At 37.2% G+C, this 25,831-nt stretch overlaps 1 protein-coding gene across 1 annotated transcript in view; it reads right to left on the bottom strand.

Annotated features, from left to right (window-relative positions):
* PCSK5 (proprotein convertase subtilisin/kexin type 5) overlaps positions 1–25,831 on the bottom strand; it is a 357,422-nt gene that overhangs the window by 78,114 nt on the left and 253,477 nt on the right. The window contains exon 9 of the mRNA XM_007536380.3: positions 20,480–20,580. Within this exon, the coding sequence (XP_007536442.1) occupies positions 20,480–20,580 (101 nt within the window). The remainder of the gene's footprint in view (positions 1–20,479; positions 20,581–25,831) is intronic.

The following is a 25,831-nucleotide window of genomic DNA, read 5'->3' on the forward strand; positions in this document are numbered from 1 at the left end:
GGATGGGATACGGAACTCTGGTGGTGAGGATTGATGGAATTGTACCCCTATTATCCTACCATCTTGTTAATCATTGGTAAATCACTAATAAAAATGGTTTTAAAAAGAAAGTCATGAGGACTTAAGCCATACCCCTGGGATTATTGACAGTTATGTTTGAGAAACAATATAAAAGGGCAATATTTATAAAATGACAGCAAAACATGGCTAGGCTAGCAATCTATGACCTTTCAAAGCAATAAAATATGCATGATTTTCTGGAGAGTTGTAAACATACTCTTTTTCTGGTAGTAAAATTTGCTTCTTGTAACAGCTTTATACTAATAACCAACATCTTGGAAGCACTCAATCAGGGCTAGGCATGGCATATTGCAATATTGCAATATTGCAAGCATCATTATTATGCAATTCTAAAAACTCCCATAATGTAGGCGATATTTCTTTTCCACTTCATAGATGACAAAACTGAGACTTTTGAGTTACACAAGGTAACATCAGCAAACCCAGGTAATTGATGGTAGAATTGTAATTTAAACTAGCATCATTTGGCAGTAGGACATAGCTATCAATCACTATTTGGTGCCATTCCCAGATGGACACACAAAGGTGAAAACAGCATAAATGATTTTTCAGGCACTTCTATGGCAAATGAATCAGGATGCCATGTGTGGCACATCATATTCTTATGGTCACACAATTTTTGGACATGCAGTGTCTCAAGCCATTTGTCTGCTTTTGACTAAATTCAGAATTAAGACTTGTGAGTCTTAATTTGCTTTCAAGATTGCAAAGGTGTAACTTCACATTCTATCAAAGTTAAACCAAAAGACATTAAACAAGTGCTATTTTTAATAAGACTGTATACTTACACTATACATAATTACTTTATTATACTATCTTATAACGTTGTTAGGAGTTTGTCACACTGCCTAACATGTTCACATCCAAATGTGGTTTACAGTCTGGTTAGGTAATTTTTCTCCAATCTAGGAACCTCAACAGAACTTCATCACAAACATTTCTAGTTGCCAGCTGCAAAACAGGATAATTAACACTATCACTACCTGGTGCTTGCATTATCTTTTTATTTTGAGTAGTTCAAAGAATTTCTACATGGCAAATAGTAGGCTTAGGAGAAGTAGGGCACATCCCTAGAGAGATGTTTTGTATAATGCTTCTTGTTGGGCTTATAAAAACAACTTACTTAAATTAAAAAAAAATCTAAGCATGCCAACTTACACTATGTGTGGGTGTGAAAATATAACCCTGAAATAATTCTATTTTGCAAATATTTAAATCACTAACAAATGTAAACTCTTTTTTTCAGCTACCAGGTTCCAGATGCTACCGTCATGCCAACCGAACTTCCCTGGGTAGATGACCCCACCCATGTGTCCTGGAGCCCTGCTTCCCTAGAGCTCTGCCCCACTAGGGAAAGAGAGAGACAGGCTGGGAGTATGGATCGATCTGTCAATGCCCATGTTCATTGGGGAAGCAATTACAGAAGCCAGACCTCCCACCTTCTGCATCTTATAATGACCCTGGGTCCATACTCCCAGAGGGATAAAGAATAGGAAAGCTATCAGGGAAGGAGACGGGATATGGAGTTCTGGTGATGGGAATTGTGTGGAATTGTACTCCTCTTATCCTATGGTCTAGTCAGTGTTCCCATTTTATAAATAAAAATTAAAAAACAGAACAAAACAAATCACTAACAAAAAAGGAGGAAAAAATAATTCCCCATGAGTTTTCCCAGATAATTATGCACTTGTATGAATGTTCAAAATAATCTTGGGAGTTAGGCAGTGGTATATACCTGGTTGAGTGCAAACATTGCCACACATAAAGATTTCAGTTCAAGCCTCTGGTCCCCATCTGCAGAGGAGTTGTTTCACAACTCACATGGTAATTTAAGGCTTAATGTGCTTCTCTTTCTCTCTTGCTATCTCCCCCTCCCTCCCAAATTTCTCTGTTCTATCAAAATGAAAAAAAAAAAAGATGTTGGGGAGCAGTGTATTTGCTATGCATGCACCAAGATCTGTGCCTGAATGACAATCTTCTTGGCAAAAAAAAGACAACTCTCTACTTAATAGTCAGGAAAAAAAACAACTTTATTAAAACAATTAACCCTCTCCCTAATCCCTCATACAGATCTATCATCACAGGCAATTTTAGAAGCAAGTGATGAAAACAACAAATTAATATTTAAAATTTTTAAATTATCTTTATTTGTTGGATAGAGACAGTTAGAAATTGAGATGGAAGGGGGAGATAGAGAGGAAGAAAGACAGAGATGCCTGTAGCACTGCTTCATCACTTGCAAAGCTTTCCCCTTGAATGTGGGGATTAGAGATTTAAACTTGGGTCTTGTGCGCTCAACCAAGTGCATCACCACCCAGTCCCCAGATAAATATCTTAATACAGAAAGATGGTCTTTCAACAAAAGGTACAACAGTAGAGCCAGAATAATGAAAACTGTTTCATACACAGCAATCTTCTTTTTCCTATTTTATTTGATAAAACAGAGAAATTGGGAGTGAGGGGGAGACAAAGAGGGAGAAAGACACCTGCAGACCTGTTTCTCTACTCATGAAGCATCCCCCCCCTGTAGGTGGGGATGGGGGTTCAAACCTGGGTCATTGTGCATGGTAATGTGTGTACTTAATTGGGTGCCCTAGTACCCAGCTTCTCAACTTCTTTAAATACAAGAGTGATTCCATCTAATATAATGATGAACAATTATAGACCAGACGGATGGGGAAATTGCATGACCAATCAACTAACATCCAAGACAAAGAAAACACACACACACACACACACACACACACACACACACACACACACACACACACACACACACAGAGTCTCTTAAGCTTTCTGTAAAATAGAGATGGGAAACAATAGCCAGAAAAATATGCCATTGTACAGATGATAAGTCAGCATTTATGGGGAAGGATTCATTGTGAGCTGAAACAACAAAGATGAGGCAGAAAGTTTTTAAAGCCTGCTGAGATTGGAAAAATCATTACTGTGACTGCCGCCAGTGCATGCCAATTATGATTCAAAAATAAAACACCAAATATACAATGCAGGAAACCATTCTTTTCTAGTTAGGTAATGAGGATCACCAAAGGACTCTCAGATTGCCATTCTCACTACATGCAGAAGTAAATTGCTAATGGGAGTGTATAATTTGTTCTGTATAATATGACAATCCATGTTTCAGGACTAATAACAGAATTATAGCAACAAAAAGTAGAGTCAATAATACTTTTGGATCTAAAACGGTGATCAGCACTGGCCTTTCTAGGATAGCTACTTACAATCCATTTACACCTCAACCAGAGCAGAAAAAAGACAAAATTTCTTTGGCATCATCCACACAAATCAACTTTTTACTTTCTTGTGAAACTATTATGATACTCTGAATTTGGTCTAAGCTAAAGGTTTGGAAATTTGATCATTAAATTCACTTAAGAGATGATAGTAATTTACCAAGAAAAGATCTGTCTTTTAAGATTGAAGTGTTTCTTTCTTTCTAAGTCCTGGCTTATCTGTAAGATTTTTCATTATGCATAACTTAATCTCTTATCTGTAGAATTACAGAGAAATGGCATTTAGTTTGCAAGCTCAAGAACCATTTCTTTGAAATACTTAGCAACATGAAATTTGATAAAAGCTCAGAAAAAGGCATACTAACTTTTGAGTCAATTCACAGTAATGGAACCCCCTGGGCCTGGTGCTAGCCATCACTTTTCACAAACTCCTTGCATCCTTAATATCCTCCAAAAATGAAACTGTAACTTGAGATGAAGCATTCTGGTCATGCTAAAGACTTCTCTCTTTGTTCAGCCCATAGCCTGAAATCATAGTCACATTTTTGTCCCTACACTATGAAATCTGTTGAAGCAGACCAACTGTGACAGTATGAGAGCTCCTTCCACCCTACACTAATGCCACTCAAACTGTGAAAGACCCAAGTCTGGGAAAGGAAGCTTGAGGGCATTGCTCACCTCTTGGCTGCTCATTTCATGAGCTCTCCAGCACATGGCACAGATATATGTGTAATTCTAAGCCAACTGACCCAGTCAGTCCTACAGGAAGACACTGCAGCCATCATCATCCATTACAGTTCTTATTTACAATTTTCTCCAAATAACACACATGAGCTCTAATCTCATGAGACAGGTAGAGAGCGTACTTCTGATTCATAGAAGACTTATGTGGGTGGGGGGAAATTCATTACCTCTGCCTAATAGTTATGTAACAAATATGTTTTTTCTGAACTTGTGTTAGGCTCATGTTTTCTCAGCTGAAGTATAGAGGCAATAACACTTCTGCAGGGCAGTTGAAGAATTAGAGGTAACAAATATAAAATATCTGGCAAAGATAGGCTTTCAAAGACAAAATCATCATTTGTTGAGATGAGGAAGCTACTACAGGAAAGCTATCAGGGGGGGAGGATGGGATGGGATACGGAGTTCTGGTGGTGGGAACTGTGTGGAGTCATACCCCTCTTAGCCTATGGTTTTTGTCAGTGTTTCCTTTTTATAAATAAAAATTAAAAAAAAAGAATTCAGAAGGACTGCTTTCACAATTTACATTTGCATTGCATGACTTTTCATTTACTCAAGATAAGCTTTCTTCCATATTCCTAAATTTTAATAGTATGTTTGTTAGTGCCTTTTCATAGATGTATGACATAATATTGCAACACTTTGGCACATTTCTACTTAGAGCAATAATGTTTCTCAGATCTGTAAGAAAGCTCTGGTTTTAATAGTCTGATGGCATGGATATTTATACCCTCTGTAATTTTAACAAATCCACTATCCATGGGACAGATCTGTCTGCTTAATGATTGGCCATTAATGTGATATTGCAGAGACAGTGTTCTTTGGTTTGTTACAGGAGTGCTTTATAACACCAAAAGTTACAACAAAGACTGTGAGCACATTTATTCCCTCTAAGTGAACTGCCAGGCAGAGTTGTTTTTAAACATTCCTATACAAGTTCCTTTGCAAGCACCTCAAGAGTATTAACCTTTACTTGGATTTACTGTTTCCTTTCTAGGTACCCACTGCTGCCTAATCAAAGCACAAGTTTCTATTAATAATTTAATCATGGTTTACAAAATTATAATATAAGAGGGGTACATGTCCACATGCACCCACCATCAGAGTTATGTCTCCCTCACTCCTACACCTCTCACAAAGTTGGAGTCTCGTTCCTTTTTCTTCTCAAAGTAAGATAGTGGGTTTTACTTACCTATATTCCGCACATTAAGAAAATCATCTGGTAGTTATCCTGAAACTCTTATTCACTAAGTATAATTCCAATTCCACACACTTGGCACAAAAAGATAAAATAGCAACTATTCTAAGAGCAGTTTATATCCCACAACTTATTCACTAATTCACTGTTTTTATTTACTTATTTGATATTGATAGAGAAGTTGAGAGAGATGGAGAAGATAAAGAGAGACAGCTGTACCACTGCTTTATTACTATTTGTGAAAATTTCCTCCTGCAGGGAGGGGGTCCTGGGGCTTGAATCCAAGTCCTTATGCACTGTAACATGTGCTCTCAAATGGACCCACTGGCAGATGTCTACCTTTCTCCCTTTATCTCCCCCTTTCCTCTCAATTTCAGTTTTGATCCTATAAATAAATCAAAAAACTAAAAATTAAATTATTGCATTATATTACATACGAAATGGTAAAAATTGGTCAATAAATTTAAAAATGTTTAAATTTAAAAATTGTTCTGAAGAATATAAAACAAAAATAGAAAGAAAAAAAAGAAAATCTGATATCCTTCAAAATGACAAGGGCAGTGAACCCAGGTGTCTTCAGAGCAAAAAGTTTCCAAATTTTTGTAATTTACTTGATACCCCCAAACAAACTAGCAGACATACAGAACAACTTTAGGGGGAAATCATTTGGATTGGGAAGCCTGGTTCTTCATTTACTGTGCTATCTTATATTTCAGGAATAAATGATATAAACTATAAAAAGAGTTTAAAAGACATTTTTCCTCCATAAGCACACAACTGGTATAAAACTCCTTTTAACAATGACTCAGTACAAAACTAACTATAAGTCTCAGTAAAACACAATGGCACAAAGTACTGTAAAACTCAACCAGTAACTTAACTAAAACTACTAATTTATGAATATAAACAGAGAATATTGAGAAATCTGTTATTCAAATAAATTACAAAAATTTCTAGTATGAGAAACCATATATTAATCTCAACAGATACTAAGAAAATGCCCACATTTATTTGCAACAAAACCTTTATAATAACAAAAATATACATCCTTACGATAATACCTAAAATAGACTTCCTAGTTTCTTACCACCCTAAAATCCTCACTCTTACCAGTGTTATCACGATGTTCTGGTTTCTGTTTATTAATTAGAGATTTTGTTCTGCTTTATATCTTAACTACCTTTTGGACACCAAGTTGCAGATACTACTATGATTCTATCCTGAACTCCCTGGGCAGATGACCTCACCAATGTGTCCTGGATTCTCACCTCTTCAGAGCCCTATCTGACTAGGAAAGAAAGATCAACCTGCCAACATCCATGTCCAGCAGAGAAGCAATTACAGAAGGCAGAACTCCCACATTCTGCACCCCAAAAAGAATTTTGGTTCATACTCACAGAGGGGGAGAAATGTTAGGGAGAGAGGACCAGAAGGTTCTGAACTCTAATTCTACCAGGAACCAGAGAGAGAGGAGGAAAAAAAGGAAGGGAATTCAAAAGTAATAATAGGTGTAGGTATAACTTAGAAAGGAAGAGAAGGCAGGACCATAGGATAAAATGGGCAAAAATATAGAAAGACAGAACAGATAGTTATAGAAATAATAGTCAACACCTATATGCCATGTATGCTACAATAGTCACAAGAAGTTGCACAGGAAAATATTTCTCACTGATTTATATAGTTTTGCATGGTGTATGTGCTTTTTTTTTTTTTAAACAAACAGTATGTATGTCAATGATGATTAAAAATTATTCTACTTAGAATTAATTTAGAACCTGACACTAATTAAAACTATTCTAACACTAATAATATTGGTAGCTGTGGGATTACATTTTTAAGAATCATTCTTATCCAACTTCCAAGAAACGAGTGACAAATTATATCAATGGGATGTCTGCAAGTATCACTATGATTTGAAAAAGAAAGTTCTTAAACATCTGGTTTTCAAACTAACATTTTCTTTTGGAATCAATGGAAAAATTGCTAATTTAAAATTGCCCAAAATGAAGAGCAACAATTATGTAAAAATTCTACACATAGGACAGAACTTCAAATGAGTTGCTTCAAATATTTTTTCTGAACTAAAAAATGTAAATGTAAAAATACATCTTAATTTAAACAAACTACATTGCATTAAAATTATTCTTCTCTGCTTAGTGATCCTTGACCACTCTTACTAAGCAACATCTCTCCAGACCAGATGGTCTCTGGGCAATCTTCCAATGTTATGATTCCTCAGAAAAACTGATAACGCATATTGTATATTCCAGGTAAGGTATCACATAGAACTGAGGATTTCTGTATAATGAAAAATATAAAATTGAATACATCTGCTAAGGAAAATGAGAGTATTAGATGTCGGCTTGAGCAGCACCTAAATGCGGAGCAATAAGTAAGAATTCAGCATGACTAATATGATCACTCTCATATTATAAACTCTCCAGGAAGCACTCCACAACATTCTTTCTAGTTGGTTGTAAAGGGTTCCAACAGCTAAATAGCAAGCAGACTCCTCTGAGAGCCAATCTTAAATTTCATTCCAATTCTTTACTCCATTCCATATTCCCTGGTTGTGAAGAGTTGTTTTTACTTCAGAAAAACTAGAATTCCTTAACAATTAAACAAACAAAAAAAGGTTTTCGCTACATTCTTTCTGACTACATGAGCCATTTAAATCTTTGAATGATGGCTAACCATGTCTCTGAATTTGTTTTACGAAAAAAAAATTTAAAAAGATCCTTTAAGGCTTTCCTCCTTTTCATTTGGTCATCTATTATCTATTGGTTGGTCATGACGATAAGCACAGTTGGAAGGAAAAGGTAAAACTTGATAAAAATTACACTCATATAGCAATAAAATTCATTAAAAAGACCAAATTATTTTGGATTACCAGAGCTTCACCATCCCAGGACAATATTTTCAGAAATAAAGACAAAAGGTGGAGAGAGGGAGAGAAGATACCAAAGATTCTTCCAGTTGGTAGGGTCTAGGCTTGCTTGAACTTGGGTATTATTCATAATAAAGCAGGTGAACTATTTGCCATTCTTGGTTCCCTTTTCTGAGTCCAGTCTCAGCAGAAGGAAAAAAAAATGCTATCACCTTGAACTGGCAAAATAGTTCACTTAGATAGGGTGACTTTGCCATATGCACAGCGCAGGTTTCAGCCAGGCCCCCATTTTGCTGAAGGAAGCTTCATTGCTGTGCTTTATTTCCTTTGTTTTTATCTGAAAGTCTTCCTGGAGTGATGAAGCCCCAGAAGCTACCAAAATAAATAAATACATACATAAACAAAATGTTGTCATCTCATTGACACTTGATCGTATTCTTTGTATAATTGCCAATATTCATCTTTTTCCATCCTCACTGCAACTTCTATTATAATATCATTTGTTGTTTAAGCTTTTTCTTCACAGTATTAGTATATTTTTTTCTTTTTTGCCTCCGGGATTATCACTGGGCCTCAGTGCCTGCACTATCAATCAACTGTTCCTGGAGGCCATCTTCCCCATTTTTGTTGCCCTTGTTGTTGTTATTGTTGTTAATGCTGTTGTTGGATAGGACAGAAAGAAATTAAGAGGGGAGGGGAAGACAGAGGGGGAGAGAAAGACCTGTTTCACCGCTTGTGAAATGATGCCCCTGCAGGTGGGGAGCCAGGGGCTGGAACCAGGATCCTTACGCCAGTCCTTGCACTTTGCACCATGTGTGCTTAGCCTGCTGCACTATTGCCTAGCCCCCATTTTTAGTATTCTTATTATGATTAGGAATTATCACACTTAACTATTCCTTCCTTCCTTCATTAGAAAGCATGTTTTCTTGGAGTGAGGTTCAAGGTTTCACCTACATTTGTGCTCATCAGACGCATTCTCCACCATATTCCTAGCAGTGAACATGCATACCACGCTCATAGATGCACTGTAATTCTAAATGTAGGGCCAGACACATGGTGGATTACAATAAAATGTGATGCCAAAGACTGAAGCTATGTCTGTAAGATGGAATATGAATTCAAATGTGAAAAATGGCTTTTCAAAATCTAAAAACTTCAGCAACAAGCATGACTCAACTATTTCTTGAATGAATCAATCAACATTTATAGTTAAATGTATTGGCCTTATTCTCTACTAACCATAGATGCCATCCATTCTACAAATATTTGATTGGCTGTTATGTTCTGACCATTCTTCTAGATACTGGAGTTTATATAGCACATAATCTTTGGAAGAAGCTCACAGAGAAGGGGGTGGTTTTTCTAAAATTAAATTGCCCTAATTATTTTGAATGTTTTTGCATTTTAACAATAACATTTCATATAACTCTTGTGCACAGTAAAGCTGAAAAGAATCAAAGTATAGTTCAAACCTCTTGTCTGTAAAGTCTATCTGTATCCCTCTTGTTCAAAACTTGTCTGCTTTCTCCATGTGCATAGTCTTGTACTCAACAGTTGTAACTGACTGTCTTATCATGCTCTAAAAATAGAAAATGATACGTGATAATGCACTCTGGTGTTCTACTTAGGATTCAACTTTCATAGCTATCATTTACTATGTGAAAATTTGTAAGCCTCACCCTCTGAATCTGAAATACAATTTAAAAGTCTTTTTAATGGTATTCCTTTGAGATTAAATGAGGTAACCAACATATGCACTCATCTCACTATTTAGCATAAAGCAAGCACAACAACTTTCTTACCACTTTATTTCACCTTTCTGCATTCTTATGCACTATTTCCATACTCATTTTGGAACAATTGTCAAAAAAGGATTATGTATCATAAGCCAGATGCTGAAAGCTGATGTGCTATGATCTTTACGGTTAAAATAACAGCAGCCTTTGTAGGCTTATTTCTTTTCTTGGGCATGCAAAGAATGTGAATTTCATCTAAGTCACACATATGGTTATTCAATAAGATTCAGAATCATCACAGAGAAATAAAAACTTAGTCCAAGATGGTATTAAAACATAACAATCATCTATAGAATCAAGTGTTTTTCCTTTTTGTGTTGGCATGTTTTACTCCAGGTATGACAATTTATTTCACTATAATAATCAAGCTTCTGACACATCAAATGCCATAACTGACTTGTTGATGTGAGTGGAATGACATGCTTTTCTATCTCTAATCTAAATTTCTCTCATTTACTTTTCTCTCATACTGAAGGCAAAATGCATAATGATTGAAAAGTTTCAAAAAATTGCTAGAATCAGCTACATAGAAAAACTAGATTCTAGGGTTCCTGAATAATCATGCTCTTCTGAGTAAGTGATACAAAAAATGTAATCGAAGTTAAAAAAAATGTGGGTCAAGATAACATGGGTGTACAAGATTGATTCAAAACCTTGCCCATGAATACCTGGTATAAAAATAGGTTTGATTTTAAGAGAGTTTCAATATAGAACTTAGGAATGTATCTGAGATACTTCAAATAGGAAGATAATGATATTTGATGAAGCCATACAATAAGTCATTTTGCAGAACTAAAATATGCTTTGATTAAAGTGATTAAGTAGCAGACTATGATATGAAATTATAATGGACCTTGAAAAATAAATCATCTTTTCTTATTCCTAGCAAGAAAAATTATATTTTACAGTATTTGTGGTGTTACCATAGACACTATCAAGAACAAAAATTTCCTGGCAATGAATAAATCCACAAAACCCCAAGAGACTACATCTAAATGCTAAGTTTTACATAGTTCTCATAAATCCACTAATACCTAAGTGGATTTTCAAAATAACCTTATCAGACAACTGCACAGAGGTTAATTTGTTAATACTCTACTTAAAGACCTAGACTGTAAATCCATATTCTTTATTTTAAAATGTAAATGGTCATTAAGATTTATAATAATCATGATCTCAGTGAAGTTTTTTTTTTCCATATGGAAAGTTAAAAGACTGTGGCAGAGATAGAAACCACAGGGCTCAGGCTTCCTTCAGTGAGGTGGGGCCAGGCTCCAACCTGGATTGCTCATATGGCAAAGCAGCAAATTGCCCAGGTGAGCCATTTTTTAGGCCTTTAACATAAAGCATCTACTAAAGATTAGTGGGGGAACTGATATAAATCAACATCTATATATCCATCTATCTATCTCTATATTATACTAAAGTACAGTCAATATTTATACAAATATGCTATAGATCTCTTTGTAGGAGAACATATTGCTTATTATTGCTTTTTCTAATTCTACAACCTAATGCAGAGAAAAGAAGTGAACTGCTATGAATCATATTCTACAGCACACTAGAAAGGCCTTTCCCAACCCTGCAAAATGAATGTATGAGTATTTAGGTTAAATCACAAATTAGCTATTTATAACATGAGATAATTCTAACATACGCCATATAACACATGGGGCATGAAATTTGACGAGTTAAATGAGGCAAACTTCAGGGGACTACAACAGGGCTGAGATTCACTCTTCTTACATAATTTTTACTACTACAGTGATAAGAGAAAAATAATTCCAATTAATGGTCTTAAGAAATAAAGCCAAGGGGGCTGGGTTAAGCACACATGACGCAAAGTGCAAGGACCAGCAGAAGGACCCCAGTTCGAGCCCCCTGCTCCCCACCTGCAGGGCGGTCGCTTCACAATCAATGAAGTGGTCTGCAGGTGTCTATCTTTCTCCCCCCCCCACCATCTTGCCCTCCACTCTAGATTTCTCTCTGTCCTATCTAACAACAATGACAGCAATAATAACAACAACAACGATAAACAACAAGGGCAACAAAAGGGAAATAGCCTCCAGAAGCAGTGGATTCATAGTGCAGGCACTGAGTCCCAGAGGCAAAAAAAAAAAAAAAAGAAAGAAAGAAAGAAAGAAAGAAAGAAATTAAGAAAAGAAAAAAGAAATAAAGCCAGGCAAATAGCTAGGCAGGTAGCAAGCATGTGATAATTTTCTGTTCTCAGTTCAGACTTTGTGCAACTCAACTATCCATCAAATTTCTAAGTCTCCTTGACTCAGAAAAAGGGAAGACAATGCTGGCTAAATCTCAGGACAATCTGAGTTGATTGTGTCTGCTGACTGGGTCACTTCTTAGGTAAAGGATACTTTTGAAAGGCATGTAGCTTTAAACCATCAACCACTAGTTAAGAGTGCAAAGCAGAATTCAGTGAAAACTGACTTCCACATAATTTGAACTTGAAAAGTGATAGAGGACACTGTGTATTGTCTGTGTGTACATAGACATAACAAAGCTATTTTCATGCACAGTCCTGGAAAAATGCCCGCTGTAACTGCTCTGTGGGTCTGGTTACAATTATTTCACTAGAGGGAATAGCCCAGGACAGTACATCCCCTCTCGATCTGCTCAGCCTCCAATAAAAAAGTGCAGTTTTTACCTCACAGACCTTCTTTTCAGTTCTCCTCCCTGATTACATTTTAATGCTCCCAACTTTCCTTATGCTATATATATCCCAGTCATTGACATCTGAAATCTCAGCTAAATCATAAGCCTCAACTACAGCATTCTAGCATGTAAAGAACTTTAAGAAGACATGATGAGCAGAGTGACTCTGATAAGTTCTTCATGTTTATAACTATACAGAACCTGGGCATCTGTATGTTCCTGCATATGCTTTAGAAAGTAACTAAAATTCCTGAAATCATTACATGCCAATAATTGTGTTATTAGATTGTTCTCAAGGGTTGAGCACAGGGAGGGATACCATAACTTATCAGTTTGTAAAGTGTAGAAATAAACGTAGATTACAGGACAAAAAGTAAACTATGTTTCTGTTTTTAACAGATGCTCAGATTTCATTCTTTAATTTTATACAATCTAAACTAGATAATTTAATATTTCAGTATTAAATTATTAAAATATTTTTATCTTTAATGTTAATAAAATATTCTTCATTTTACCTTAAACCAATAACTTCAAGATTTTGTACTATACAATTTTCAAGGTAATATTGACAAGGGCCATGCTGACTAAGTCAGGTTTTAGGTATTTCTATCACCAAAAAGATATACATTCCTGTATTTGGCTAAAAGGTTTTTAAATATAGATTTTATTCTACATAAAATGAAAATGAGATTATGCAATCCAGAATTAATGTCTTTGACATTTAGTAATTCTTTTAGTGCCAAAATAAAATCCTAAGGAGGCATTCAATCAAAAAAAAAAAAAAGAAAATAACTGAGAATAACAGATCTTTCCTTTTAGGAGAATTATATTTACTTAATTTATAAATTAATGAAGACATCACACTTCTTAATATAAAACTATATTACAGGGCTGTTGAAGTCAAAATTGTGTGGTAAGGAGACAATAACATTGAATATTTACACAGGTCAATGAAATAGAACAGAGAACCCAGAAATAAGTCCCCACATATATGAAGTTAACTTATGGAAAAAAGGGTCCATAACATTAAATGGACAAAGAGAAATATTTTCAATAAATGGTGTTAGAACATATGAGCAGGATACTCATGATGTTTACTTCAGAAATATATTCGGGGGGCTGGGCGGTAGGGCAGCGGCAGGTGAAGCGCACATGGCAAGCAGTGCAAGGAACAGCGTAAGGATCCCAGTTTGAGCCCCCTGGCTCCCCACTTGCAGGGAGTCACTTCACAAGCAGTGAAGCAGGTCTGCAGGTGTCTATCTTTCTCTCCCCCTCTTTGTCTTCCCCTCCTCTCTCAGTCCTATCCAACAACAATGACATCAACAAGAACAATAATGATGACGATGACAAACAAAAGCAACAATAAAAGGGGGAAAAATAGCCTCCAGGAGCAGTGAATTCATAGTGCAGGTATCAAGCCCCAGTAACAACCCTGGAGGCAAAAGAAAAAAAAAGAAGAAAGTAAATGTATTCAGAGACTTTAGCCCAACAACAAAGAAAAGAAAAAGTAAATGAATAGATTACATCAAACTAAAAATCTTGTGTACTACAAAATGAACCATCATCAAAACAAAGATACCCTTTCAGAATGTGAAAAGACATTTACATGCTATATACCAAAGGGCTAATAACCAAAATATATAAAGAATTCACAAAGTTTAGCAACAAAAAGTCAAAGAAACTCATTACAAAAGAGAACGCTCTAAATAGACTTTTCATCAAAAGAGATATCCAGATGGCCAATAGGCATATGTACAAAATTTATAGTCATTGATCATCAGTGAAATGAAAATCAAGACAATAATGAGATACTATCTCATGCTTGTGAGAATGGCATACATTGAAAAGAATAGAAGCCACAAGGATGTGGAGACAAGGGAACACTTGTACAGTTGGTGAGATTGCAAAGTGGTTCAGCCCTTGGAAAACAGTTTGTAGGATCCTCAAAATATTAATAACAGACCTGTCAAATAATCCAGCAATTCCTCTCCTGGGCATCTGTCCAATGAACACAAAAATACTTCTCTCAAGATACCTACACATGCCTGAGTTTACAGTATACTTATTTTTTAAAACTTTTTTTTTTTTTACTAGTGATTTACAAAATTTTATGATACCATGGGTATAGCTCTGTACCACTCCTACCATCAAAGTTCTGTGTATCTACCCCATGGTAGAGATATTTGTAACAGCCAAATTTTAGAAACAACTCAAGTGTCCAATAGCAGATGAGTGGCAAAGGAAGCTGTAAGAAAGCATGAGATCCTTTATTTTCCTGTAATAGGAGTAGAACTGTAGAGACCATGTGGAGTGAAATAAGCCAGGAGAAGAGCTGATTATCTTATTTATAGGTTAACACAGGATGAAACTGAAATGAACTGTGCTCTTTCACAGCAGATGTTGGGACTCAGGTGGGGGTGAGAGTAGGAGGTCAGGAGGTTTGGAAATTCAGTGTCCTTTGGTAGAGGAGACCAATAGTTTGGAGAGTGAAGTGTGCTGATACCCATTTGGGAAGAGGTGATGAAATTGAAGACCAGTTCAACATCAACCTTGTGAATCAATATTTCTTCAATAATGTGATGCAAAAAGTATATAGATAAGGAAAACATCTGAAAAGTTTTTAAATTTTTGATAATAAAAACTAGAGGACTAAGCAAATGAATAAAACAGCATCAAAAAATAAATGAAGAGTTTAGAACTTGGGAGTCAGGCGGTAGCGCAGCAGGTTAAGCACAGGTGGCACAAAGCGCAAGGACCAGCTCAAGGATCCCAGTTGGTTCAAGACCCCGCCCCCCACCTGCAGGGGAGTCGCTTCACAGGCAGTGAAGCAGGTCTGCAGGTCTCTCTCTTTCTCATCCCCCTGTCTTCCCATCCACTCTCCATTTCTCTCTGTCCTATACAACAATGGTGACATCAATAACAGCAATAATAACTATAACAACAATAAAAAAGGGCAATGAAAAGGGAAAATAAATAAAAATATATAAATAATTTAGAATTTTCTGTGCCAAGAAGCGTAACTGCAAGCAGGAGGAAATCACTTAATGTACTGGAAAGGTGAAACTCATGACTGGGTGTAAAGAGGCATCTGCAGAGCTTCTTCGAACCCAAATTAAGAAGTTTCAATCCCAGGAATAGGCGAAGGAGGCATAAGCTTAGAGAAACTTAAGATACTCCCACTCTTGGGTGAGTTACAGTGAAGAGTTTTGTAACACATGTTCTTCCATACTTCATAGGAAAAGGATGGCTTGAAAGTTCCAGTAATTGTCCCAGCAGAGGTAATTCATGACCAGACTTTTGTGAAGTTCTCTTAAGAGATCTGGGCACTTGAAGCCTATCTATTTCTATGTTTTGCATTTATTTTATTTTCTCCATTTCTTAGTGTACTTTGGAACAGCTCCACCCTTAGAGGAGTAAGAGGAGTCAGAGTGGCAGAAAATCCAGAGTTGAAGAGGAAACAGGGCATGTTTTGCTTTTTCTTTTTCCCTAGATAAATATTGTAATCTTGACACACTAGGAAAAAGGATACATTAATTCTTGTGGTACAGACATAGTGAGGGCCTGCAATAAATAGCACCTGCTAAAACATACTTAGATCTTTTCACTGTAACATTCAGAATTCTCTAATAACTCATCTCACTTCAGCAGGAGTGCTTATCTGTACCCTTAAGCACTGTCTGGAGCCAAAAATTTCCTCTATGTGGTTTTTCTTAATAAAACTTACTTGTAGTACTTGTTCTTCAACTTGCCAGAGTAAAGGTTGGATCTCAAAATAGGAAGGTGCAAATGCTATTGAAAAATACAGGGTTAAGTGTGGTCTATATATCTATTGCAACCCTGATGAGCTGTGATGTGAGCTCTTCTCTACAATTTCTTCATTGCAGATACACTTCACTTGTGCTGCTTAATAATCCTCACAGTAGTACAAAACCCTCTCAATAGCACTTGGACTTACTTTACCTGACTTTTAGCTTCACTTACAGGCAAATAGCGGCTCGTATAACCAATCAACAGAACTACATGGAACCACTTTTTTTTTTTTAAGATTTCACTTATTTATTAATGAGAAAGATATATATATATAGAGATATTATATATAGATATATTATATATTATATAGAGATATATTATATATTATTACATATATATATATATATATATATATAGAGAGAGAGAGAGAGAGAGAGAGAGAGAGAGGGAGAGAGAGAGATGGAAAGAACCAGGCATGTGCTGCCGGGGATTGAACTTGGGAACTCTTGCTTGAGAGTCCAATGCTTTATTCACTGCACCATTTCCCAAACCATCAACTATTTATTCTTGATCATTTCATCAGGCTACTATTCCCATTGGTCCTGTGATCAAAGAGCACCATCTAACTCATTTAAAGCACAGTAGATTTGCCAATGTCAGCTCTAAGATGGAACCTTCCTTCCATCTATCACATTTGGCAAAAATCAATCTTTAAAAATGTTGCAAATGGAAAAGAGAAAATAGATACATATTTCAGTTCCAAAAGCTGTTCTACAACCAGTCTAAGTAGTTTCAGAATAAGCATAAAAAACAGATAAAAGGGTTGAGGAGATAGCATAATGGTTATAGAAAAGACTCTCATGCTTGAGGCTCAGACCTTGGGTTCAAATCCCAGCACCATCATGAGTCAAAGCTGAGCAGTGCTCTGGTCTCCGTTTCTCTCTTTCTCTGTATCTCTCTCCCCCTTTAAAATAAAATAAAATAAAATAAAGGCATTAAAGATTTGCTTTTGGCTAAACTTCAATCATAACTAAAAGAAATACTACTGATAATATTAGTGTTATAGAGTAATTACACTCTTTTAAGGCAATATTTATTTGATAGAGATAGTAATTGAGAAAGATGGGAGAGGAGAGACACCTGCAGCACTGCTTTACCATTTGTGAAGCTTCTCTCTGCAGGGGACTAGGGACTTGAACCTGGGTCCTTGCCCAGGGTAACATGTAAGTTCTACCTGTTGTGCCACTGCCTGGCCCCAAGTTACGACATTCAAGTGAGTATCACATTAAGTCTCCGGTCTCAGTAATGGTAATTAGCTGTCAGTTATGACAATATATCCTGTTCTAGGGCAGAAGAAAACTCAATAAACAACTAATTATTTTCTTTTCAATGTTGTGTGTACAGGGAGATATTCCAGAGAAAACAATCCAGAATTTCAGAATAATATATTTTCTTTAAATTCAGTTATAGTTACCAAATCAAAACATAGACACTTAAGATATTTGCTGTTGAAATCATCTAATGAAAAAATTGAGAAAGGAGAGCATTAAAAGGTAAGTGCCAATTCCTTGCTAAATGAAACTTTTTTTTTTCAAAGATTTAATTTGAGGCCTGGAGATATCTCAGCTAGTAGAGTTTACATCTTCACATGTGGGGGGTACCAGGTGCAATAGCCAGCACCAAATGGGAGGGTCACAGCACTAGGGGAAGCTCCAAGGAGGATGGCTGTGGGCTGTTTGTTGCTTCTTTTTCTCTTAGTGTATCTATCTCCCTCCCTCCCACACCCACACCTAAAATTGAAAGAATGGAAAAAATGATCTGAGGGTAGTGGAACCACTGTATGTATGAGGTCCTGGGACCTCAAGTAAAATTTGTATTTTAAGTTATTTTATAGGAGACAGAGAGAGTTTCAGAAAAGCCTAAGAGAAACCAAAGCACCACTCCAGTACATAAAATGTTGGGGGCAGAAGGATACAATTCTCTATTCCCCACTCATCAAACTCAATGCATAAAGAAAAAATACATCAGAATAATTTAATATTTAACCTTACCAAAAAGAAATCCAACATTCTTTAGAGATTGGTTACATGTCAAAGCCAACTTTCAGCTAAGAGTCTGCTATGGCACTTTCAATGGCTGGAATATTAATGCTTGATTGATTAGGGGGATAGCAAAAGTCATGCCTGTAGCACCAAAGGTTTCAGGTTCAAATCCCAGAACTAACAGAAGCCAGAGTTAAGCAAGTTTGTGATTAAAAAAATCACACCTCCACAAATTCATATCTTGAAACCTGACAGTCCAGGTATTAGGTGGTGAAACTCTCGGTGAAGATTTCACAAATAGAATTAGTGCCCTTACAAATGGATTCTGGAGAGTGCAGTCTTTCACTTCCTTCTGCTGTATAATATGTCTAAGGAGTATGTCCTCATCAGAACTCAAATCTGTCATTACAATGACCTTGAAAGTCCCAACCTCCAGACCCATATTGTTTATAAACTATTAGTAGGTTTGCCATAAAAGTCATGATCTATTTTTCAATGTTTTCTATGCAAAGATGTGTCATGACTTTTTCTGACAACCCAATAATTCATGGTATCTCTTTTTTAAAAAATAAGTATATTTTTAAAGATTTTATTTATTTGTTAATGAGAAAGATAAGAGTAGAAAGAGAAAGGAGCAGATATCACTCTGGTAACTTGCGCTGCCAGAGATTGAACTCAGGACCTCATGCTTGAGAGTCTATTGCTTTATCCATTGCACCACCTTCCAGACCATTCATGATATTTAATAGCTGCCGGAATAGGTCAAGATACCACCATGTCAACAGCCTATGCTCATCTGCCTGTCTCAGCCCAAGGAATCATTTGACTTAGGAATTTACTGTATCCATATCTCAAGACTTCTCGCCTTGAAATATGTTCTTTGCATTACAGAAAGGCAGCTGCATGTAGCAAGATAACCTGTGTACAGAGAATGAGACATCCTCATTCTGTACAGTCTCAGGTGGTGAAATACCTGAGCTTTGTCATGTTTGTATGCTCTCTGTTTGCCATCTTCTACTGTTCTATGTCAAGATTATTTCCACTTCTCTCGAGAACATGGGATACATAGTGAGTTTTGGTAAGAAACATCATTACTCAAGTTTCTTTTTGTTATAATCCTCCTGTAGGATGCTGGCCCACGATCCCTTTTCCAAAACCCTTGAACCAGATGTGTTAGGAATTCAAATACCTGTCCCAAATGGTATATATTAAACAAAACTTCTAGTGGGGTCTGTAAAAGCATCTCATAATCAAAGACATTAACTATTTCTGCAGTAAGATGTATAATTTTCACAGCAAAGAAAGGCTATACACAGTTTAATCAGATCAGTTTAGGGCAAAGTCCTACTATGAAGTCAGTTCTGGTGTCAATTTTGCAAAAGAATGTACAATTGTCAGAACATTCTGGAGTTTGAAATTTGAGAGCAAGAGTGTGTAGACATGCATTAACCTTTCTCAAAATTAAGGCAGATCAATCTCTTAGTGCTTTAAAGAAGAGATCGGACCACATGCATTTAACCTGAGGGATGTTTGAGATGTGTAATTTGACTGTGCTGAATAGGATTAAGGTAAATGGGTAGCTTTTATTCCTAGACTTCTGTCATATGACCCTGACACCCTCTGCCCCCCCTCTCAGCCCCCCGTGCAGGCCTGTGATGGTGCTGTTGCTATGGAATCTAAGCCGCCTTATGATTCTGCAGGGGCAGGGTCCAGAAGTGGGCAGACCTGACTGCTTGGAGACTCACAGGCACATTCCCAGACAAGAAATAAAAACCTCAGAAAGGCAAGCGTGTTGCAGCCAACTGGCATGCTTGCACTATGACTCCATAGTAAAGTAATTGCACAGTTTGATTCTTTTTGGAGGTATAAAAACAACAAAAAATGTTGTCATTTTACTTAATGCAGGGGAGAATTGTTAAGCCCAGATCTTTGCCATTTTTAAAGGTGATACTGGGGGGATTATACTTGGGGTGACATATTGACAATAACATACTAGGGATGGGCAAATGCTCGAGATGAAGGGCTGTCCCCAGGACAGACAGATGGGGAGGGAAGCTTACTTGGCTTCGAGGGCCAGTGCGATGATGCCTGCAGCCATGGGAGCTGAGGCCGATGTCCCGGTGTGGTTGTCTGTGCAGCGCTGCCTCAGGTCTGTGGTGATCTAGAAGACAGAAGTGAGAACCTTAGGTCTCTGGGGGTCAGTGTCAATCACACCTGAGTAGAAATTTAATCATAAAAGTTGAATGGAGGGGTGTGGAAAGTTGCTTTAAATTCCATGAGTCTGTGCTCCTGTGATGGGGTCACTTCCAGAGAATTGTCTGCGTAAATCAACTTGGAAAAGGGGAGGGTTTGGAAATTGGATCCCACTGCTGTTAAAACCAAGATCAGGACTAGGGTGAACCTTTGGACCCAAACAGGAGACTATGTGTCTTCTTAATTATTATAAGCTTGTCAGCTTATCCTAGTCAAATTCTTTCATTACCCAAACCTCTCTTCCTCTCTCTCTACTTTCTCCTCTTCCTCTCCCTCTCCCTTTCCTTCTCCCTCTCCACCAGGGTTATTGCTGGGGTTTAGGTCTTATATAACTCTACCACTCCTGGCAGCCATTTTTTCCCTTTTCTTTCTTTTTTGGTAGATGATTAGAGACAGAGATAGAATGGAAGAGAGAGAGGAGAGACATATACAGCACTACTCCTTTTATCATGGAACTTGTCTGTAGGTTGGGGGGAGGTAGGGGATTGAAGCCAGGTTCACACAAATAGCATCCTTTGTGCACTCTAACAGAAGAGCATCAAACATTTTTATTTTCCTTTTCTTAATCCTAAGCTCAGAAAAATAGGGAGAGAAAACAAAGCACCAGTGTTTTTCCCAATACCTTGTGGTACTAGGGAGGGAACCTGGGCCAAGAGCATTGCAAAGCACTTACCCCACTTAGTAAGCTATCTCTCCTTGCTTTCACCTCCACCCCCCACCATTTTCAGCAATCAGGTATGCTAAATCAACAATAAGACACTGAGCTAGATCTTGGGAATAGAAGTAATAAAAACACACATTTTAGCTCCTGCCTCCCCCAAACAGTCACTTACTATAGTTTCAGGTTTTCAGCAAAGGAATACTTTGTCCTATTAAGAACATTTGCTTAGAGAATTCTCAGAAATTTTGCATGAATAAACTGACTATCTCAAAGAATACAAATACTAATAAGGTTTGACCCAGTTATCTTGTATGAAAATGTAGAAATAAGTGCATGCTTATATATTATCAAATATTAGTTTTGTTTTTGAATCGTTGGGGCTTCACTGCTCTGGCCCAGATATAAACCTGGGTCACACACATGACAATGCAGGTGCATTAACCAAGTGACCTATACTGCTGGCCCTAGATTATTCATTACAAAAAAAACAAATCAAAATGTAAGAAATACAATCTAATAAGGCAAGGACAGTGTCTCTCAACCTCTACTTTGTGAGCATTCCACCGCTGAAGACTACATGCATTGTGATTCTCTTTAATAAGAAAACTTAAAACTATGAGAGGTTAAGAGACTACAAACCAGTGAAATATCCCATAGATGTAAAATCCTCACTTCCCAACAAAGCAATTATTTTTGGACTCTCGAAGAATCACTCCTGGTAGGAAAATATCAAGGTCTTACCCTACTATTAGAAGATATTGCTAAGTATGGTTTTGGCATAAAGTATATTAACCACATTTTAGAGATGAGAAAACAGACATGACAGGTTGGCAGAGAGGTGTGGCGGGATGCTGACTACAGAAAACCAAGCTCTCTTACTCTAAGGTAGATCCTTTCAAGAGGAGTATAAAGATCAGTTGATTTTGGAAATAGAACTATATAGGGAGAAAGTGCTAAATAACTCCTTAGAAAATAAACCCCTCCATTAAAGCCTCATCACTGTCATGGAAGGATGCCTGAATGTACTTTTTGATTATGTTATAGATCAAGATTGACATCCCAGTTCATTTAGCTTCATACAAGGAGAATCTTGGTTGGCACTGATTTTCTGGATTCCTATATATGTATGTGTGATTTAATAATGATCGACAAGATTGTGGTATAGGAGGGGTACAATTCCATACAATTCCCAACAGCAGAGTTCCATATATCCTCCCTCCATTGGAAGTTTTCCTAATCTTATATCACTCTGGTACATGTGCTGTTGGGTACTGAACTCAGGACCTCATGATTGAAAATTCAATGCTTTATTTACTGTACCACCTCCCGGACCACGAAGTTTTCCTATTCCTTATTCTTCTGGGAGTATGGACCAAAAGATCTTTATGGAGAGCAGAAGGTGGCAGGTCTGGCATCTGTAACTGCTTCTTCACTGAACATGGGTGTTGACAGGTCAATCCATATCTGCAGCCTGTTTCTATCTTTCTATCTTTTAGTGGAGCAAGGTTCTGGGGAGGTGGGGTTCCAGGACACACTGGTTTGGTCATCTGCCCAGGGAAGTCAAGTTGGTGTCCTGGAAGCATCTGCAACTTGGTGACTGAAAAGCATTAAGATATAAAGCAGAATAATTTGTATAGACTTTTTTTCAAGAATAGGAGCTATCCACTGCCATAAATCCAACTTGCTAGTCCTTTACTCTGACACCATTCTCTCAGACAATATCCTTTATTATTATTATTATTTATAAAAAGGAATAAGACAATATTCTTATCTAATTTTAAGCTAGCTACCAAACTCAAGGAAAATTACCATATAGTTGTGTGCCCCCAGGAACATGCCTAGAATGGACTTCCTAGCTTTCTTCTATCCTAATATCCCTAATCTCATCTGCTCTGTTCCTACATTTTGGTTCCTGTTCATTAACTATTTTGTCTCACTTTATGTCCTGCCACCTTCCAGACACCAAGGTGCTGATACTACCATTCTGACTTCTCTGGGCAGATGGCCTGAGCAGTGTGTCCTGGAACCTCACCTCTCTAGAGCTCTAGCCCACTAGGGAAAGATAGAAACAGGCTAACGGTATGGATAGACCTGCCAATGCCCATGTCCAGTGGAGAAGTAATTACAGAAGCCAGACCTTCTACCTGCTGCACTCCACCCAGAGAGAGAGAGAAAGAGAGAGAAAGATGGAGGTAGTCATGTTGTCATGAGTGGCTTGAGGGGAAGAGTATTGAATTAGGAAGAAAAAGGGGGTAATTATGTATAAATGTAGACAGATATAGTTATAGAGATGATGGTTGGCCCATGTCTATAACCATAGGGGAACTGTGGTCGCATGCACTGGGGAGACTGAAGATTCAGAACCCTAGTGGTGGAAATGGTGTAGATTTAAACCCCTGTTGACATGTAATTTTGTAAAATAAAAAAGTGAATAAAATTAAAAAAATACTTCTTTTAAATATTTTGTTTGCTTGGCTGGGTTTTTTGGTTTTTTGTTTTTGACGCCAGGATTTCACAGCTCTAAGCCAACATTTCTAGATACTGAGACAGAGATGATACTGCCTTCAATAATATGGTGGGTCAAGCTGGAACCTGGGACTCCATTTTCTTTATTAATTTAACTATCAGTGGGATGTTAGTTTCCCTCTAAATTTTGACTGTTACAAATGATGCTGCAAGAAAGATGGCTATGCAAATATCTCTAAAACCCTGTTTTCAGTTCTTTAGTATATCTTATACCCAGAAATAGGACAATTCAGTCCTTTAAAAAGTACTTCCACTTCATTTCAGATTATGGATTAATTTGCAGCCTCTAGGTGTCTAGATATAATACTGTTCAGAAATGGTCTTACCTACGTTATTCCCATTTTACCTCACCCTTGAGGTCACATTCCTTTGCTAAGTTTTATTTATTTATTTTTTAACAATGATTTGTACCTGGACTCAGAATTTCATGTTTTCCCACTTGGCTTATTCTGTTGATTCTTTAGCTGTATCAGACATTTTTTGATGCAGAGAAACAAGTCCAGAATAAACACTCCAAGTGTGTGTAGCATTTTGAGTCTAATTATCACCTCTAGCCAACCTCCAGTGAGAATAAAAATTTGATGATGTTGGGTTTGCAATATGAGAATGCCCCACCTATATATAGTCCCCGGTGAGATATATATGTGATGTATGCTTAACTACAAAGTTACCAAGGATTTTTACATATGGACACAAATTTCATGTTAAATGCTATTAATGTAGGAAAATTGTGGAATTCCAAATCAGTCATGTGCTTTTATTGCTTTTATTTTTTTCCCAACCATTTTAACAAAATGAAACTTGAGTAATGAGTAGGGGTGGAGAAGGAGTGCAGCTGAAAAGGTGACAGAGAAGGGGAAGGTTAAAAGCAATAGAGAGAAAAGAAACGAAAACATCCTCACTCCCTTCTCATCCTGCCTTCAGTGGAAATTGCAGCTGGGTCATTTCAAGAGGAAGTTACTGTCAGTGGTGAAGATATTTAGGTGTAAATTACCAGAAAGATCTAAGGCAGGGTTTTCATCATTAAGTCAACAGGACTAAAGAAGTTTTATGTCTCTTTCTTTTTTCCAAAGAAAATGCAGACCACCAAGAAGCACACCATCTTGAAGAGAAATGATGTTCCTCAAACGGGAACCACATGGGGCAGCCCTGTTAATAATAACACATGCAAACAAGATCTGACAGTATAATATCAAGGGAACGTGGCACTTAGCCCACACAATGGAACAGAGCATCCAGGGACTCAAGATGTAAAAATGGCCCCACGAAGTGCTTTAGCAGTAGGTTCAGCTTCCCATACTGTCTCCTGAGTTTGGTTACCATCCTGATGGTGGATCTTGCACATTCCAAATTCCTCAATCCCCTACACAAATCAGAAACAGAAATTGTCTCCACAGAATGTCTCAGATTGCTCAAGAAAATACCATTTCTGTCCATCAGAGTGAGGGAAACAAGAGATGACACCAGGCCCCGAGCCAGATCAAAGCTGTCCCGATCAGCAAATTAGATTTTCAGACTGTCTTACGATGAGTAGCAGATGGTTTTCTGACTTCACAACACTATGGATATCATCTTTGTCTGGTAAGGAGGGGTGGGGATTGTTTAGGGTCAGTCAAGCTTCCTCTGAATAGAACCATCATTTTTTCTGACCCTCAACCCTTATTTCCTAATATCTCACATCTTATTACTTGAGCTGATTGAATCTTTTATTCTAGCCTGCTGATGAAATACCTCAAGGAATTTCAGTTCAGACTGACTTTGGCCACAGTAAGGAGACTTTATTGCAACTCCATGGTTAAAAGATTCTTTTTCTTTGTCTTAAGCCAAGGATTCTAAAGCAGGGAGGCAGGAGGTAGGCTGGGAGTGTAGTACAAGCCTAGGACATAAAGGTGAAGGAAGACATCTGTTGGTGGTAGGAAATAAGCTGATGATGTGACAATAACTGTCTTGAAAATCAGTATTTTTCCAAATA

This window comes from Erinaceus europaeus, chromosome 10 (assembly GCF_950295315.1).
Source record: "Erinaceus europaeus chromosome 10, mEriEur2.1, whole genome shotgun sequence".
Classification (NCBI taxonomy): Eukaryota; Metazoa; Chordata; class Mammalia; order Eulipotyphla; family Erinaceidae; genus Erinaceus; species Erinaceus europaeus.